This window comes from Ischnura elegans (assembly GCF_921293095.1).
Source record: "Ischnura elegans chromosome 13 unlocalized genomic scaffold, ioIscEleg1.1 SUPER_13_unloc_1, whole genome shotgun sequence".
NCBI classification, from domain to species: domain Eukaryota; kingdom Metazoa; phylum Arthropoda; class Insecta; order Odonata; family Coenagrionidae; genus Ischnura; species Ischnura elegans.
The window spans coordinates 919410-939800 of record NW_025791657.1 but is presented as its reverse complement, the minus strand read 5'-3'; the positions used below and the strand labels follow the sequence as shown (position 1 = coordinate 939800).

Sequence of the window (20391 nt, the reverse complement as noted above, 5' to 3'; positions counted from 1 at the left end):
ACCATCCCTGGTATAGGTAGCGGAATGCGTACAGATAGTTAACGGCTTTTGAATACACGCCAAGAAAATTTTGAAAAGAAAATGAGCTATTCCGAGAAGAGTGAGGTTATCACCTTCCACGTACATACTTCATTAGGAGAATACTTACACCAATATACTCTTGGGTCTTCCAGTTGGAGGATAATAAGTTTTTCCAAGAAAACATTAATGCGCTAATGTGTCCCGAACTAACTCTGTGAGGTGCAACCTGACCAGAGATCCAAGATATGAGAGTAACTACCTGGGTAGAGCAGTTGTCTTTCCTGCAATGGTATGGAATGCTTCTCACAACATGTGTCTACGTAAAACATTGCTTATCATACATTATCGTACATTAAATTTACGAATTTTTAGGATATGCATTAAACAGTATTTATAGCGAAATTCGTTTATAATACCTTTGTATTCAAAGGTTGGTAAGAGGTTATTAAAAATAGTCGCTGTAATTTTGGCTCACGACAAAGAACTGAGAGAATCATATTTCATTACATTATGAGGGCTTTTTTTCATAGAAGTTAAATCGAATATTCTATCGAATTTCACCGCAAATGTACATCTAGAATGTAGCTAACAAAGTAACGTATATTTTTAGATGTAAATCATTACAATATCGCTCCTACAAACTTGCTAGTGAGTTATAAAAATAACAATTAAACATTAACCTTAGCGTCTTCAAAAATTGTTCTAGGTGATGATCAACTCCGTTAATATGAACGCTAGAATTCTGTTTAAAATTTGGAACCAATCAGCAGAACATACAGAATGTAATTCCTCGCATTGATTTTCAATAAATGCAACATGAACGTTTTTAGTTATTTTAACTTCTAAACAAATAAGTGACCATGAGCACCTTCCTTGAGTGGGTCACTAAGTGTCGGGATGGGCCGAGATAATCCCCACGCGGACAATAGGAAAGGGTCGGACCTCTCACGCCGAGAGACCCTAATGGTGGTTGGGACCCACTTGGCATGCTTGACCGCGAAATCGTGAAAACACGGCCTTTGGCCTTTTGCTTCGAAAACGTCAAGCCGTGATAATCCGGCCTTCCTTATTTAGCATCAGAAAATTCAGGCCGTGAAATCACGCCCTGCGTAGGGAAGAGGTTAAGCCATTTGGCTTGGCTATAACTGGGCTGTGTCTCATTATAGCCCTCTCATTGTTTTTGCCATCTTCCTTAGTTTCAATGAAGGATCCAGCTATAATTGTTGTGACATCTCATTACAAGCCTGGGTAAAGAAAATATTGAGAAAATTCATTGTACAGTGGAACCTCAATCTACCATTCCAGCTGTTTTGCCTCTGATGTAAGTTGCCAAAACTCTCACTCAAACCACACGCCCTTTGTGACATAACTCTCCTTCCATAGTTGAACATTGATACTCAGGAGTTTGATCCGGAAGTCACAAAAATATCATGAGTACATTGGCCAGCTGGAGTGATCTAAAGGAAATGAGGATTTTTTATTATTTAATGAGCTTATTATTGTTTTTTCTTTACTTGAGTGAAGCCCATTGCTATCTTCCAGTTTCAAGTGAAAGACGAGAATGAAGGTAACCTCAGTGAAGGGATTTATCCTATGCTGTACACATCAGATCCAGCAGGAATTTCAACTGATGTGTCAGACCCATTGGCCACTGATGAATCGGTGAGTTTACATCTGCCTTGTATAGTTATATTTTTCTACCGCACAATGTCATTCCTTAGTGGAATATTCCCAACACCTCTTAGAGCAAACGTAAAGCATTCTCCTACTCCTTATCAATAATGACCAGCTACAGAATACATTTCATGAATGAATCATTTTAAATGAATTATTTATTGTAATGAACCTTTTTTTTGCTTTTTTTATGCAAAACTGACAGCACAAATTTATTTACTGAGCAAGTGAGAGCACTGTCATCACATCACTGAGCAGTTATTAATGTTTTGATTGTATAACACAGTATTTAAATCTGGTTTTGACAGAGTGGAAGGGTGATTAGGAATTGAGAGTTAAGATGAGTACTGTTGACTTTGGAACAGTTTAATAGCATGACCATGACATCATGATGCAGCTGCTAGCCCGGTCGAACAGCATAGCTCGTTCCTTATGAGAGATTGATATTCACAGGAATCAGATCAGATATGGAGTTCATGATGAAAGTGAATGGGAATATATAACAAGGACTAGGGATTTGTCCTTTACCATTTTTGAATGGGGTGTTGCACGTTGGCAATGCAAATCGATTACCAAAAGACATCAAATTTTAGTGAGGTGAACTGATTTTTATTTACTTTGACTCAATTTTCTGCTGTTGTTGTTCATAGTCTTGAAACTCTTCCACTATTAATTTAATATTAATATTTTGCTTATTCTTGGATTTATATTATTTTCTTAGAAATCAGTGCACTTTGCCTTGCTCATTTTTGAAAATTAATTATAATGCAAGTGGAAGTCCACAATTTTAAGAACTATTTACTCTCAAGATTTTCCCAATGAAGGGGTTCCTTCTTCTCACCAAGAATTTCATTAGATTATATTGAAACAATAAGAACTTTATTGGCCAAATGTTGTTGGTTGATTAAGTAAATCTATTTCTGCTAAGAGGCAAGAATCGTTCATTGGGAATAATTTATTTTGTACCGACATCCTGTAATTAAAGCATTCTTCATGATCACTTTTGCTTCTTGTACCTATTGATTATAATATGTAGCAATGGAGGTTCCTCTTTCCAATAGAGTTATCCGGTAACATACAAGTGCCCTTCTGTTAAAGAAGATCATATCAGTGATGATGAAGATGGATATAGACTCAATGATTGCACTGATGGTGCATCAAGCAAACTGATACATCAAGACATTTCTGGTCAGGTAATACTATTTATGAACTATGTATTGTCTGTTAACCTTGAGTTACATATAAACTGTATTGGCATCTTCCTAAAATTGGTTTTTCTCATATTTAAATATTTATTTTCTTTTTCTGTTATAAATCCTTTTTAATCTAACTAATGATTTATGTACATCTAGAAGCAGTCTTATCCCTTCTTCCCATCCATTTCTCCATTTCCCTTTTGACGAATGTCTTTATAAGTCTATCATATCTCATGCTGTGGCTGATGAAGTTTTGTTTTTTCGAAGACTTCTCCATTTATTTTCTGTACTTCCTTGGTACTTTTTCATTCGATCCCTTTTACCTTCTACATTATTCATGAGCAACACATTTCCAATGCTTTCACTTATGACTTTCATGCGGCCGTCGATTTAAAATCTTGCTATCATTTTTAAATATGCTCAGAATGTAGTGTCCGATGAATGTTTTCCACATTTTTGTATTAGTACTCTCAGCTGTGTGGAGATTCCCGTTTTCTTTAGAGTTCTCTTTGTGCCGAAGCTATTCTATTCACTATTTCTTTCTTGCTTCATCCATCACTGATAACTAGGCCTTATGTAGCTTGTGTGCTTTTAAGGTTATGAGACATGAAAATGACAGTGTTGAAACCATGGTCAGGAGTGGAGATATATGTGAAAGTGTGGAAGTTATCATTTGTTGTTCTTATTTTATCATAGATAATAATTGTATTTACACCTGAAACAATTTCATACACTTGAAAGCACTGTTGTATAGCTTTTGAGCAAATATGTATGTAAAGGTTTCAGTTATTTTTGTGCAAGATAATGACATTCTTCTTAAAAGCTCAGTGCTCTTTGCTCTGCTCCTTTTTGGAAGTTAACTACAATGATAGGGGAAGTCCCCACTTTTAAAAGATATTCATTCTCATTATGTACCCAATGAAGTTGTTCCTCCCTTTTCTTAAGGCTTTTATTGGGTTGTATGAGAAGGAAGAATAAGTTAACTGGCTCAATCTTGTTAGTCAATTAAGTTTCTCTGTTTTTTACAAATAGGCCAGAATACTTGATCAGGGATTACTTGTTTACTACAGACACCCTGTAGTTCAAGCTTCGTTCATGATCACTTTTGCTTGTGCAACAATAGATGAAAATGTGTATCAAAGTTTGTTCCTCTTTCCAATAGAGTGATCCAGCAACGTACAAGTGCTCTTCTGTTAAAAATGATGAGATAAGCGATGATGAAGAAGAATATGTGTTGAATGATTGCTCTGATGGTTTTACAAGCAAACAGGTGCATCAAGACTCTTCTAATCAGGTATTACTATTTATCAACTATTTATTTTCCATTGAACTTGAATTGCATATGAACTACATTGCCATCATACACCCACGTTCCTTAAATTCATTTCATAGAGTCCTCAAATCTTAACTAACATCTGCTTATCTTTCCATTTTAATGCTCTTCTTGTTGTATATCCTTAATAATCTGACGTATTAAAACATTCTGAGCCATTTTTTCCCTACTTTCAGTCCACCTGTCTCTGTCTGTCTATTCTTATTACAAGGCCATCATATCTCATGATGCAGCCGATTAAGTTAAGATTTTTAGAAGACATCTTATCTCCCACTCTTTGACTTTTCTGCAGCTGTCAATTTTGAAACCTTGCTACTATTTATAAATATGTTCCATATGTAGTGTTTCATGAATTGTTTCCTTACGTCTGTATTTTAATTCTCAGCTGTGAGTAGATTATTCCTTTTTTTGTAGAATGCTCTCTGTACCTGTGCTATTCTACTTACTATTTCTTTCCCGCTTCATCCATCACTGGTTATTCTGCTTCCCTTAGTATAGCATGTCAGTCAATTTTTAAGGTTATGAGAAGTGAAAATGAGATAGTGATGAAACCATTGTCAGTAGTGGAGTTATACTTTAAAGAGGTGAAGTTATCATTTGTTGTTTATATTTATTACGGATATATTGCATTTATACCAGAAAAAATGTTCACATCGTTGAAAGCACTGTCGCATACCTTTTGAGCAAATAAGTTGTTAAGAATTTAGTTATTTCTGTGAAAGCTAATGACATTCCATTTCAATAAACATTATAAAATTTTTATTTAGTCACTCGTAGTAAGAACAGCTCTATTACACACCACTCATCAATTGTTTGTGCAGAGTAAAATAAACCTTCATATTTTCCCATTGAAGTTAAGCATCTCTTGTCTTATAAGGAGTTCATGTATGGATAACTTTTTCATCAACTTGGAATTGCCACCTGTTATATCTAGACTGAGTAACTTATTTTTATTAATCAAAATGTTCGACAAACTGACTTATAAAGCAAAACACAATAAATTATTCACCTTTATTGACCCTATTAATTTTCCATGTATGTGTGTTATTACATTTGTGCTCTGGACTCTCATGGAAATTTCTCCCATAAAATAGGTTTCTAATAAGAATAGGATTACATATGGAGTTTTACATTTCCAGAAATCATTGCCCTGATGATCGTTATGTGGCTTTTGAAGGGATTTTGCAATGAAAATAAGAGGTTTTAAGTCTTTATTTAAGTGGTAAATTTAATAAACATAAGCATAAACATTATAAAATTCTGACATTATTTACTTTGAGGATGCTTGCAGGGTAGCATGAAGAATGTATCCATCTTGAATGAACTTTAATTTTATTCGTGAGACAAATTCTCAAAAGCATTTCTTTTTTGTATCTGAATCATTTATGATGATGATTTGGCATTATGTTGCAGCCCATAACCTAAACTGCATCCCAAGGTGAAAAGGTGAAAACTCAGGGGACAGGAGCCATGGTAGAAGACCTGGAGTGGAGTCTGATTAGGGCAATAAAGGAACCATCTCTGGAAGAGAATACCCAGGTATGTAAGGAATTCTTGTTATGGAATTAAATTAATTGATGACGGCTATATGTAGTTGGTAAAAATTTAAACATTTATCATTGTAAATGGTAGGACGTTTTGCTTTCTGAACAGCTGTTAAGGTTACCTATTTCATTCAAAGTTTCTAATTCCTGAAGTAGTATTCATATCTCAAAAGAAGCCGTTTTCATTCCTCTTTATGTTTTATTTATATGTGATAGTATGCTTTCCTTATATTTTACGAAAGTAAACGCTTGTACTAATAAATCATCTCATTAAGAATATCAGGTCTTACATTTAAATCAAACTTTTTAGTGATAAAATATGTCGGAAGCTGTCCATGAATCATCCCTGTGTGGGGTAACATTACCAATGGTTTGATTAAGAAATGCAGTTCAACATTTACAGGTCTATTTTACTCCCTTATACATGGTCTACCTTCATGTAGGAGCGATAGCCTGGCGACTATGCTGTGTGGCTACTACCTGGAACTTCTAAGTACAATTTTTGCATGCAGCTGTTTTCATAATTTGTTCCAACTTTTCATTTAACAAATACCTTATGTTCATCAATATCTCCATGATTTTCACAGAAAAATTTAGATTTCAGTGTCATTATCTTCTTCTGCAATGAGGCTGCATCAGATTTTATCCCATTTTTTGACATGATGTATAGTTTCAAACATGTTATTTTGATTTTTCATTACCAAAGAAATCTTAATTCTTTTATGGTATCTTATGAATAAAATGACATCAATTGCAGAGTTTACGAATAAAAGTAATATTGCAATGCTGGCGTAGCATAAATTCAAGACCACTTCTTTGTTGAAAGAAATGCAAAAATATACAATTCTCTGAGTGTTGAAAAAATGTTTATTTTGAATGGAAAATATTTGTTTGGAGTTCCAACTTTTGATGCAGTGTGGTGTATGAAGTAGTTTTAGTCAATCCTTAAAAACAATTTCTGAAACCTATGTGCATACATAATTCATATGTTGATGATTACTTACAGCTTACTTTAGACAAGGATGGGGACCCAATTGAGAGATCGACTATTGCCCATGATTCCACTACGAAGGCATTTGGTGAGTACTCTTAATGGTTGAAAATAACTCTATACACAGAGAAAATGATGTTCATGTAGAGGATGTGCATGCTAATGCTTTTATTTAGTCAACTGTTACTGTTACGAGGGACATAGTAGAGAATACAACAGTGGCCTATGAGTCTGCAATGTAATCAGTGGGTTAGTGCTCTCAAGGGCTACAAATATCAGTATATAGATAAGGCTTATGCTGCTTTCTGATGTGATGTCTTTTCACTTGCCACCATCCCAAGCGTGCCGGCATGCTTTCAAATAACCATACATCTTTATGGATGCCTTCAGATGAGTCTAATCACACCATGGTCTCCGCAGCACCCATTTCATTCCGGAATGGAACCGTGCCATCGACACCATCAACGGGCCAAAAAATTGAGGCCGTTTTCAAATGTGACGACTTGCTAGATTACATGATGACATGTCGTGAATGGTGGATTGTACTGGAAGTCATCTCTTTTGAAAGTGGCCTTATTGTGACTGATTAGTCATCCATCCATATTCTCTGTTTTCTTTAGCTTAAGTGCCAAATGGATAGGGGAGAAGAGTTACGTTTACATGCTTTTTTGTGGTCATCTACATCATTTGTAATGCTTTATAAAAATTTTTGTTGTATTGAAATTTTTAATATTTAACTAGCCATGTTTTGAGACCAGTTTATTGAAAAAATAGTAACAAATCACCATAATGGAGCACTTGATTTGATTATCGAGCATCGAAAAGTCTTAATAGAGAATGTTAATATGGAAACTGGTCATGTGAATTGAAAAATTATCTTTGCTTTTGGCCCATTCTAAGTTATTGGCAAAATTATGGAAAATATTTTAAATGTGTGCATTCCTTTTCGCCCTTCTTTCCCTAGAACAGGCTATGGTGCTTTGTTGGGTTTAAAGGAGAGCCAAGCATGAAGCTTGTCACGCCTTCCCTCGGCCTATGATCCGATGGGACCGCCTACCATAGCTAATACCCGGCAGCTCTCGGCAGGCTCCGATCTCTTGAGTCGTGGGCTAACCTCATAGGAATTTCAATTTTATGGGCGCCAGGTAACCAAAGTTGCCTTCCTATGGACAGCACTGAAGGGAGGCTTCACACAATTTGTCACACTTAACATGGCAATTAATTTATTGCACAATTTAACAAACATAAAAATTTCCTTTTAAACAAATACCAATAAATTACAGTGCAACATACATACAAGATACCATGAGAATATTGTCTTTTCTTCTGGTACCAAACTTGAAGATTCGAGACAGGAGAATGCTGGATCTCGGCTCATATCTGCCAAAAGGCAGCCGAATCTCAGCTACGTATATCCAGGAAATCACCTGAGTGGTGTCCACAGCCCCAGAGTACTTGCCCTGGAGAGAACAAGAGATAGGATCGACCCATGTCTTAGCAACCGGCCAGAAACCAGTTAATTGCACCCAATGCTGTGCACTTGCAAAAATGAGGCTGATCCACTTACCGGAGAGCGTCGGGAGATACGGCTTAATATCCTTCGGGCGCTTTCTCTACACATAGGCTGGACACTCTCTGAGTCGACCACTGTCGACCGGTCTCCTGTCTACTCTCTCTCTGTCTGTCCTCCGTCTCCCTGTCCTCGCACACGCATATTCGCTCGCCTCTCTCACCTAGACTCGCTTCCTGGCTAACGCATGGTTACCTGGGCTCTCCCGGCCAGCCCACCGACCTATCCAGGAGGGGAGGGGGTTTGGTGGGAGGTGGGTGTGTAGGTAGGGGAAGGATTATTTGGGAAGGGGAGGGGTGGTTGCCTGAACCAAGACTCCGCACACCCAGCGAAGGGAATACGGGGAATTGGGAGAGTGAGTCACCGTGGAACCGGCCGGTTAAGGCAAGCCCAGTAGAGTTTTCAGGGTGAACGTTACACTTCCCCCCTTCCTAAATAAAAATTTTTCCCTGGAAAAATTTTTGTATTACACCAGCTTTAAATCTTTTATATGCCAGGGACCATCTGTTAGTCCCTGTTCATCCTGGAGAAGGTAAGCCTTATTTCCTACTTTAGAGTGGACAAGATAAGGACCTAAATATTTTGGTGCTAATTTGGAGGAAAAGTAATTAGCAGCATTGGATTGTACAAAGTTTCTCCTTAAAACTTTCTGTCCGGGCTCTATATTCACATCTCTCCTCCGCAGGTTATAGTAATGGGAATTCTTTTTATAAGCTTGCTGTAATCGCTCAACAACTTCCTTCCTTATTTCCTTGACCTTCTCTAGGTGTTCTAAATGTTTTCTACGATTTTGAAAATCTGGAATCTCTCTTCCATTAATTTGTATTTTCCTTAACATCCCATTTAAGAAAATTTCTTCCCCAAATACTAGTTTATGAGGACTACATCCGGTCACCTCATGATCGGCATAATTTATGGCATAATTAATTTTAGATAAATTTTTATCCCAATGGCGATGATTGTTGCCAACATATGCAGCTATCATGGTTTTTATTACCCTATTAACTCGCTCTGTGGGATTGCTCTGGGGATGGTAATAAAAATTATACATAATTTTTACACCATACTTCTCACATAAATCTTTAACTTTATTACTCTTATATTGCACACCATTGTCACAAAGTAAAGTATGGGGAGCCCCAAATTTCAAGAACACATCATCCTCTAAATGGTTTCTAACATTGTCGGCGGTTGCCTTTCTCATCGGTTTCATTATCACATATTTTGAAAACATACAACAGGTCACTACTAAATACATGAATCCATTAATTGACTTAGGCAAAGGCCCGATTATGTCAGATGATACTATCTGAAAAGGTTTTGTAACAAGTCTTTGATCTCCCATGAATCCCAATGGTGCATTCTGAGTAGCCTTGTATTGATTACAAATATCACAACTTTTAATATATTTGACAACATCTGCCTTCATCTTAGGCCAATAATATAATTTTCTTAGTCTACTAACTGTTTTCAGACACCCATAATGCCCTGCTGCCGGATCATCATGGCATTCTATCATTACTTCTTTCCGCAAATCCTTAGGGATGATTCTAACCCACTGATGAGATTGGTTCCAACCTGGATCAATATATTTATAGATCTGATAATCTTGGACCTTAAATTTTGGATATGACTCAGGTTTATCTATTATTCCTTTACTCAGACTCTCATACCAAATATCTTGGCTCTCTCCCATGACTGTAATTAAGTTTAAACTTATCCCATCATTCGGTAATGGGTTTCTAGATAAAGCGTCTGGAACAGTATGTTCCTTCCCTTTTGTATGCACAATCTTAAATCTGTATTGCTGCATTCTGACAGCCCAACGACCCAATCTCCCTCTGGGGTCTTTTAAATTATTTAACCAAACTAAACTAGCATGGTCTGTTACCACAGTGAACTCATAGCCCTCAAGATATCCTCTCAGCTTTTCAATAGCCCACAATACAGCTAAGCATTCAAGTTCAGTAGTACAATATTTCTTTTCTGCTTTAGAGGTGCCCCTACTAATAAAAGTTATCACCTTATCTTCTTGGTACAAGACTGCTCCTAGACCTTGATTGCTAGCATCACAATATAATTCAAATTCTTTTGAAAAATCAGGACATGTTAAAATAGGAGCAGATATTAATTTCTCCTTAATAACTTTAAAAGAATGCTCACATTCCTCTGTCCAATCATACTTATTCTTTTTGGAAGTTAGAGCATTCAAAGGCTGCATGATGCTAGAGAAATTCTGAATAAATTTTCGATACCAAGAAGCGAGCCCTATAAACCTCTTAAGCTCGGTGACATTGGTTGGACGAAGAAATCCAGCTATTGCCTTAACTTTATCTGGATCTACTTGAAGTCCCTTATCGTTTACCAAGTAACCTAAATATTTTAACTCATTTCTACAGAAACAACACTTATTTAAATTCAGTGTCAAGTTAGCTTTATCTAAACGATCGAGTATCTTATAGAGAAGTTCTAAATGGTGTTCAAATGAATTGGACACTACTATTATATCATCTAAGTAACAAAACACAAAGGGTTTTAAATCTTCCCCTATCACCTTGTCTATGAGACGCTGCCAAGTAGCAAGACTTGTATTCAAACCTTGAGGCATTCTTTTAAATTGAAACAGGCCTTTCCCTGGAATTACAAATGCAGTCTTTTCTCGACTTTTCTTTTCTAAGGGAATTTGAAAAAATGCGGACTTTATATCCAATGAACTCAAGTACCTAGTGTTTCGCAACTGAACAAGAATATCCTCTACCTTTGGCAGAGGGTAAGCATCTGGTTTAGATACTTTGTTCACCTCTCTTAGGTCTACAACCCATCTATAGGAGTCATCTGGTTTCTTAATCAATAGCACAGGAGATGCCCATGCACTATTTGAAACTTCTACTATGTCTTGGTCTAATAGTTCTTCTATGCCCTTATGCAATATTTCCAATAATTTGGGGGAATATGAGTAATAACGCCGTTTAATTGGAGGCGAATCACCTGTATCAATTACATGTTCCACTAAATTGGTACAACCTATCCCCCTTCTACCTATAGTTTCTCGATAATCTCTTATCAATTGCTCTAACTGACTCTTTTGATTTTCATTTAGCTTGCGCTTAGAGATTACTGACTCCACAGAATTAACACTGATTGGTGTTTCCAGTTTACAAGTACCCTTTAATAAATTTGGTTGTAAGCCCATAATCCACCAAAAATCAACACCAAGAATGAAATCATAAGTGATATCTGGTACCACTAAAAACTCGCATATTCTGGTAATATCCTCTACTTCTACAGGTAAGCTCACTATTCCTTTTACATGACATTTATTCCCATTTGCAACTTGAATACTAGAGTATGTGGGTTTTTCCAGAGACAGCTTAAGTTTGGACAAAGATTTCCAACCTGATTTACCAATAACTGAATGAGTGGCTCCTGAGTCTAACAATCCATAAAATTTCAGACCATAAACTGAAATTGGCAGATAAATCCTACTATCTCTTTCCATTTCCAACTTCACCAAGTCTAGATTCACATAGGGGGGAACTAAATAATTTAGAGAGTACGAGTGCCCCTTGTCGGACTCTCTCCTTAGTTTTCCTGTCTCTGTGGCTTATAAGTTCTATCAATTCTATTACCCCTTCTACAATTTGGACAATTTCTGGTTATTTCATTTTTGTACCCACAGCGATGACAAAATATTTTAGAGGATAATTTGCATTCTGAGAAACTATGCCCATTTTGGTCACAATTCCAACATTTAATACTCTCTCTTTTTATCCCTATAGACTGCACCAATGGTTTTTGAGATGTCCTAAATTGGAAAGTTTTATTAAAGGCCAAGTCGGGTTCTAAAGATCTAACCTTGTTCATTTTTGATGCCTCATATTGTTCAATACGGAATTTATTCAAATCTAGCTCCTTGCCAATCGATTTCAATTGCTTAATGGACAACACTGGTTGCAAAGCTAACTTTTCCAGATAATAGGGAGCTAAATTTCTTTTAATCTGACTTAACCTTTCTTCCTCTCCGACTTCTTTACTTAGTCTATCATATAGTCCTAACATACAGGCTATGAATGTCCCCACTGACTCAGTCATCCCTTGCTTCCTGTTTCTAATTTCTTGGAGTAAATTCTCCTCAAAGTCCAAAGGAAGAAACTCTGAGCGAAGCATAACCTTGAGTTCCTCCCAACTAGAGATATCATTCCTCACCGACCGAAACCAAAGTAGAGCTTGCCCCTCAAATAATTCCACTGCCCCAAGAAGCAATCCAGCTTCTGACACTCCACGGGCTATTGCAAGTTCCTCAATCATGACAATAAATGCATTTACACTTTCTGAGGGACTACCACTAAATGTAATGTTCCACTTGTAATTGTGGTCTACCCTCGTAATTCCGGTCTATCCTCATATTCCCACGAGTCTCTCTATGAAATGTATTAACATCCTGACAATTTTCATACTGATCTATTCCAACATTACCTTCAGGTCTCCGTTGACCCTGCAAGCTTTGTCTTTCAACTTCTGGTCCTGAAGAAGAGGACATGGAACATATATCTGGACTTTGGTACTCTACTCCTTCTCCCGAGTTTCTAAACAATGTACTCAATTGTTTTAAATTGCGATAAATCTCTTTACCCTTTTTTCTGTCTCCCCCTTGACACCTGGGAAAGATATAACTAATCCTGTTATTTAAGTGATACAACAGAGTTTTAATTCTCCTGGGCGAGGTTTCCTTCCCACCCTTCTTAATATCCTGTATGGCCAATTGTACTAAAGTGAGTTTCGATTCAATGACTAAAAGTTCTGACTCTATTTCAACGCTTTCTTCCTCCTTAAAGCCACCCATTGGTTGGTCACTACGCAATAATTCTCTGAGAGCCCCTCTTAAAACCTCTATTCCTTCATCTGTACCAGCTGAGCCCCCGCGAACTCCGACTTCGTAGATCAGCTCATCCTTGGTTAAACGGTTAACCTCCATTCTGGCCAATCACAGAAAACATAGGGTCTCACCAATCTCGAGTGCTCTCCTCCGGCTGGAAAAATTTCCTTTCTTTCCCCGGAAGTCCAAATCGTTCAAGGCGAAGATCGAGCACTCTCCAGTCTGGTCCATCCACAGAATACCTTTGCCTTTCTGGCTTAATTTTTATACCCTGTTACTTGAAAGAAAATTTAAACAAATTTTAGAATCAATTCCACAAGATATTTCTTAACCTATACATTGACATACACTACATAATAATCAATAAATGATTGTGTCAACTCAGAAAAATTGAAATTAAATCTTAAGTGTCTACAACTTGAAATCACAACATTACTCAAGCCTCTAAGCACAAATCAAGAGCAGGCACTTCACAATTTTCACTTAAACAGTTCAACACAAATTATAAGACACGTAATAATGCGTCAATTAAACAATCCTTGATCTTGTAAGGCACTAATAAATGCTTTAAACAAAGTTTGCCTCTCCAGTAAAATGAATCAAAGTTCAAACTGCCGTCAAGCAAGTCGCCCCACGTTGGGCGCCATTTTGTCACGCCTTCCCTCGGCCTATGATCCGATGGGACCGCCTACCATAGCTAATATCCGGCAGCTCTCGGCAGGCTCCGATCTCTTGAGTCGTGGGCTAACCTCATAGGAATTTCAATTTTATGGGCGCCAGGCAACCAAAGTTGCCTTCCTATGGACCGCACTGAAAGGAGGCTTCACACAATTTGTCACACTTAACTTGGCAATTAATTTATTGCACAATTTAACAAACATAAAAATTTCCTTTTAAACAAATACCAATAAATTACAGTGCAACATACATACAAGATACCATGAGAATATTGTCTTTTCTTCTGGTACCAAACTTGAAGATTCGAGACAGGAGAATGCTGGATCTCGGCTCATATCTGCCAAAAGGCAGCCGAATCTCAGCTACGTATATCCAGTAAATCACCTGAGTGGTGTCCACAGCCCCAGAGTACTTGCCCTGGAGAGAACAAGAGATAGGATCGACCCATGTCTTAGCAACCGGCCAGAAACCAGTTAATTGCACCCAATGCTGTGCACTTGCAAAAATGAGGCTGATCCACTTACCGGAGAGCGTCGGGAGATACGGCTTAATATCCTTCGGGCGCTTTCTCTACACATAGGCTGGACACTCTCTGAGTCGACCACTGTCGACCGGTCTCCTGTCTACTCTCTCTCTGTCTGTCCTCCGTCTCCCTGTCCTCGCACACGCATATTCGCTCGCCTCTCTCACCTAGACTCGCTTCCTGGCTAACGCATGGTTACCTGGGCTCTCCCGGCCAGCCCACCGACCTATCCAGGAGGGGAGGGGGTTTGGTGGGAGGTGGGTGTGTAGGTAGGGGAAGGATTATTTGGGAAGGGGAGGGGTGGTTGCCTGAACCAAGACTCCGCACACCCAGCGAAGGGAATACGGGGAATTGGGAGAGTGAGTCACCGTGGAACCGGCCGGTTAAGGCAAGCCCAGTAGAGTTTTCAGGGTGAACGTTACAAGCTTCCTTGGTGGAGAAAATACTGTTGACATAATATAAAATCGATAGTAATGCGCCAGTAATGGAATCAGTATGGCTAAGAATAGCCAAACTTGATTTCAATCCCTTAGTTGTAGGATTTTGGTGTTATAAAACAGTATATTATTGATAGTGGGTGTCATGCTAACTTTGGTTAGTAAGGTAATGATTCTAGCTGTAAGTTTTATTCATCTCACAGCAGGATGTAAATTTAGGGGCAGTCACTTTTTCCCTTTTAACACTTTCACGCCGAATGTGGGTCGGAGCCGACGGGCATTTTCATGTCATACACCTAACGTCAGGTATAGCTGTCGTGGATTTTCAACGCAAACGATTAGACATCTGCTCCTGCCAATGCGAGGGAAGGGAAGATACCCCTGAGTTAGAAATCGTCGGATGCATTCAGTGGCCATACTCTATATTTCGAATTTATTTAGTATTAGAATATGAAGTTATGGGCAGTCACCTATACCCTTTCCTGCCAGCACGTATGGTTGGAAAATGTTTTAGTGCTACGAGAATCATTAGGACATTTTAAACATTTCTGTACGGAGCTCTATTTTGGGGGGAGTTGCATGGGTATTTTAGTCCCTTAGAATTCGGACCCAGCTCATCATTGCATCTATCCCTCACCCCAGTCTCTAACGCAGTCATAGCATTAATCCACAGCCAACTTATTGCATTACCAATGTTTTTTCAACCAAACATAATATTTTATTTTCAATAATTTACTCTTTTAAAAGAATTCCTGCAGTGAGGATGATCATAAATAAGTGGGAGGGTTCCGGTCATCTACGTATGAAAATGTCCATCGCCTCCACGCGACGTCGGGCACAAAAGGGTGTAGCCCAACCCACCCACTCATTTATATCCTCTCCCCAGTACTCCGTCGTGAAGTATTTCACGGTCATTGGTTTTTGCGATGATATCTTTCGTTGCGTACTACATACTGTTGAATTTTTTTACTTTGAAATGAATTTCCATTTTTTCTCTGTGCATAAGCAATTTTTAAAACGAAATTTTAGCATTAAAAATAACGAATTTCTGAAGTTATAGTCTTAGGACCTTGTGTTAACTAACTTTGTTGTCATTAACACTACGAATCCGTTTAAAATTCCGAAATGCTTAAAAGAGGTTAGTAATTTTTTAGAAGGTTAAATTATTGAAATCAAGTACTACATTTGGTTTAAAAAATACTGGTAACACAATAAGTTGTCTATGGACATGTGTTAAGATAGAGATAGAGGCTCAAGTGCAGTAGCAGGCTTAAAGGAAGGGCACACCGTTGAGTTGTCTCCCAAATCTGAGTAATGAAAAAACCAACGGTGACTCTACTCTAAAATTAATCTACACACAGATAGACTCCAAACATTCTCATGCTGTTCATAGCGTGGAAAAGGTTTTCCTAGTGTAGGTGCTTGCAGGAGAGGGTTCTAGTGACTGCCCATAATGTTGCATCCCAACCCTTTAACTCTTCAGTAGGCATGAGGGGCACAAAGGTGGTCGATAGTGTTTCATCAGGTGTGCCATTTATCACATGATGGCATATTATGCACCTGATATTAGTAGCTGTACATCATTTAGTCCTCTAAAGCCTCACACAGTTGTATGTTAGTAATTGGCACATGGTTAGCATAAATAGAGCAAGAAATGAAGCTGGTGTGACTTGGCCACATGACTTTGCCTCACGCCGGTGAAAATTTTTTTGTCAGCATTGCTTATAAATATGCAACAAATTTTGTGTGATATTTTTCTACATTGATGAAGACACAGTGTTTCACACATCTAAGTTACTGCTATGGGTTCCTTGTAAAGTGGCCTGCTTTATTGCCTCCTCTGCAGGGAAGGGTAGTGGGAATGCAAGAGACCTTAAGCTGGTGCTTTTCAAGGGACAAAGTTCAACCGTTTTCCCTGCAGTGAGTTACTGAAATCCACTCTCCTAAAATACAAAGCAGTGATTCGCAGCCGTACGATTTATTGAAGGTACCCTTCTTCTGGGTTCTTTATCTCTTATCTTAGCTGATATGGGAGTATTTATCGTGAGTGTCACTCCCCTGTCGCGTTTAGATATAGCGTATCTTCTTTTTAGCGGAATTGCTAAATAGTCAACTGAATAGGAAGTGATTCGCAGTTTCCTTTTCATTTTCTATTATAAACTGTGAATAAGCGGTTCTGTTTTTGCAACAGTTTTTCATGGTAACTTTCTTTTATAGAACTTATTTTACATATTTTTACAGCCCAAAGGACCGTACTGAAGTAGTAATTCAGCTGTTGATATTGTTATTCTGTTAGTTCAGCGATTTGTGGGTGCCAAAAGGTACATGTGATAACTAGTTCACTATTGTTTCCCTGGCCCAAATATTTGCAGGAAAAAAGGCTTTCATACATTGGTACGATCAAAAGTAGTTAAATGTAAATTAGGAAAGGATTTTTACCCAGCAAGAGCGGAGCATTGAATTCATCTCTCTTTAATTTCCAAAAGAATTGTATGTTCATGTCGTACTTCCCAAAGACCATATATCAGTTCTTGTTCTTTTCACAATGCTTCACGATACATACTGCCATTGATGTTGAAAGTGGTAGCTAAAAGAAATCTGATGTGTGTACATCTTACAACAAAACTAAAATTGGCGTCGACCAACTGTGTGAAAAATGTAATGTGGCTCAGTGATTGTGAAGTGATTTTCTGCAGAAGATAGCAGGGATAGCAATAAAGACGCTAATTATGATAAAGAGTGGAATCACTACTATCCCAACGTAAATAATAGCTGAGGCGTGCCTGCATTCCTGAAATATGTAAAGTTATTTTGGTTATTTTATTGCTTTAAGCTTTAAATGTTTAATAGTTTTATGAAAACTAATTCAGGAATAATTAAAAAAATATTTACGAGATGTTCGTCTGTAGTGCCACAAAATTTACGATTTTAATTTTTTAATTTTTAATTGGTTGATTGAATGATGTTTTAATTTACAAAACATTTGCCAATCATAAGATATTGAATTGAATAGTAAACTAATTTATATTTTTAAAATATCTACCTTAGGACAATTCAACATAAAGAAAATAGGTTTAAATCACAGTCTGCCATAGAAAGGACAAATTCTTAAAATGACCTGATTTTATTCTTTTTTATCAATTGTAAGTCAGATGTGCTGTGTGCATGTGTTTTGGCTTTTGTATTAATACAATGGGTTATAATGATTCATGTTGTCCTAGACGTTTTTGTGTTATGTGTTTCTTTCCCAATTTTTTCCCATCTATTCATTTTCTGTTTATTTTTGCTTCTGGTTTCAAGTCCAAGCCAGGCTAGATTTTAACTCAGTGAATTATGCCTTTTTTCATCCATTAAATCACTTTTGAGTAGTAGGTTTAGGAATCTTAGTTTTCATGTATAACTATGATAGTTGTCATTTGAAATTCTTTTCTAGGGGTCCAAACAACCGATGGAATGCCGATTCAAACAACATCAACGTCATATCTGCCTGCGGAAGGAAATGTAAGGAGTTATACAAATGAGGAATGCACTGGTCCCACAGCTTTGGTGACACAAAGTGATTTCAACGCTGGAGCATCCCTAGTAAAGACGGAAAGAAACCTGATGGATGAAGACATGGAAAAATGTGGTGCTCCAGCAACAGACATGAAAAAAAATCGCTCAATTCCTGATGATAGACAATGCAATGTGAGAAACAACAAATCACATAAACTCAGTGGAACTGGAGGCGCAAAGACTTTTTTTGGGGAGAAAGGTGGTTTTGATGCACCAAAAACTATGAATAGCCTTAGGAATATCAGAATTATTAGAATTGAAAGAAATGGCTGTGAGACCCTCGTGGGAGACAAGGAGGAGATGCCTGATTGCTCGATCAAAAATCCTAGGAGCAGTAACAGGTTAAACAAAAATTCATTTCACTGCAGAGATACATTCAACGACAAAAATGAGCTAATCAAACACACAAAAAGTAATTCTGATGCTCATAATTTTGATGCTGTAGCAGAATCATCAATCGCAGAGAAATCTTATTTGTGTTCAGTCTGCAAAAAGTCCTTCTCTCTGTGTAATGACCTTGTTTCCCACATACGTTCACACACGGGAGAAAAATCTTTTTCATGTAATGAGTGTGAAAAGTCTTTCTCGAATAAGAGCAACTTAGTTGCACATATTCGTACACACACGGGAGAGAAGCCTTATTCTTGTACAATTTGCTCCAAGTCTTTTACTGAGAAAGGCAACCTCAATTCACACATCCATACGCACACAGGAGAGAGACCTCATTCTTGCAACTATTGTGAAAAGACTTTTTCGAAAAAGAGCTACTTAGTTACACATATTCGCACACACACGGGAGAGAAACCTTATTCTTGTACAATTTGCTTCAAGTCTTTTACCCAGAGTGGCAACCTCAATGCACACATCCGTTCACACGCGGGAGAGAGACCTTATACTTGCAACTTGTGTGAAAAGTCTTTCTCGAATAAGAGCCACTTAGTTAGACATGTACGTACTCATTCGGTAAAGATACCTTTTTCATGAAATGATTTTGAAAAATCTTTCTCAAGAAAGGGGGACGTAGCGACACTTTTTCGTGCACACTCGGGGAAGAATCCTTATTCGTGCAGAAGGTGCGAAAATTCTTTTCCTGTGAGCAACTTTCTGGTCGGACACATTCGAACGTACGCCGGAGGGAGACCTTGTTCATGCAGAATTTGCAAAAACAACATTCATTCAGAGGTGATCTCTCAACAGTCACATGCGAAACAACCCAGAGGAGAAATGTTATTCGTGCGGTGACAAAGAGCCTATGGATATGTGTGCACACCCAATAGGATATTTATTTTTGCAACATCTGCAGCAACTATTTCACTCGTTTATACGACCTAGTTACACATTAGTACACAAAGAAAAGATAAAACTTTTCAATTTAACATTTGTTGTATATATTTTGATGTGAGTGCTTACCTTCACAGTCACATGCATGCTCACATGTGAGAGCAGCTATTTTATGCCTAGCCTGCATCAATCCGTCACTGCAAGGAAAGGCCTTGACCACCACATGTGTACATTAAAAGCTTTGAAACATTATTCATGCTGAGTTTGTGCTATGTATTTCACTTTTCGTTTCAACCTCTACTGCCGCATTGGTACACAAGTGAGAGACATTATTCATGTTGTGTATGCTGTGATGATATCACTCGGCTAATTCACCTTTGTGCATGCAACATGTTTGCTCGGGGACAGGATAATTTATATAAATGTTACAAATGTTTCTAATTCAATCTCATGTAAATATGCACCTAAGAGCCCAATAGTAAATTCTTGCCTGCACAATCAGGACTGAAGGATAGTTATGTGCCAACAGGGATTATTGGCAATCTATTTAAATGCATTAAGAATGTAGCAAGTCATGTATTTTTAGATTTTCAAAGTGAATATTGGAGGAAAGTAGTTGCAGAAAAGGGTACAGCCAGTCTGGGAGATTGGGATGAAGCATTCCACATTTTATATTGAAGACGCTCACAATATTCACTCTAACGTGTATTGC

General features: G+C 37.7%; 1 protein-coding gene across 1 annotated transcript; it reads left to right on the top strand.

Annotated features, from left to right (window-relative positions):
• The first annotated feature begins 2776 nt into the window (after positions 1-2776).
• LOC124172366 (zinc finger protein OZF-like) lies at positions 2777-19549 on the top strand. The gene is made up of 4 exons (XM_046551810.1): positions 2777-2888; positions 5638-5763; positions 6775-6847; positions 18277-19549. Exons 2-4 carry the CDS (start codon positions 5695-5697, stop codon positions 19380-19382), a joined length of 1248 nt encoding a protein of 415 aa, XP_046407766.1. The 5' UTR covers positions 2777-2888; positions 5638-5694; the 3' UTR covers positions 19383-19549.
• The last annotated feature ends 842 nt before the right edge of the window (positions 19550-20391 follow it).

Bases quoted from the DNA above. Each gene is read 5' to 3' on its own strand.
- LOC124172366 (XM_046551810.1), top strand. From the start codon at position 5,695: ATGGTAGAAGACCTGGAGTGGAGTCTGATTAGGGCAATAAAGGAACCA. The intron at 5,764-6,774 runs GTATGTAAGGAA...GATTACTTACAG, and splicing joins CTCTGGAAGAGAATACCCAG to CTTACTTTAGACAAGGATGG. The intron at 6,848-18,276 runs GTGAGTACTCTT...ATTCTTTTCTAG, and splicing joins TTCCACTACGAAGGCATTTG to GGGTCCAAACAACCGATGGA.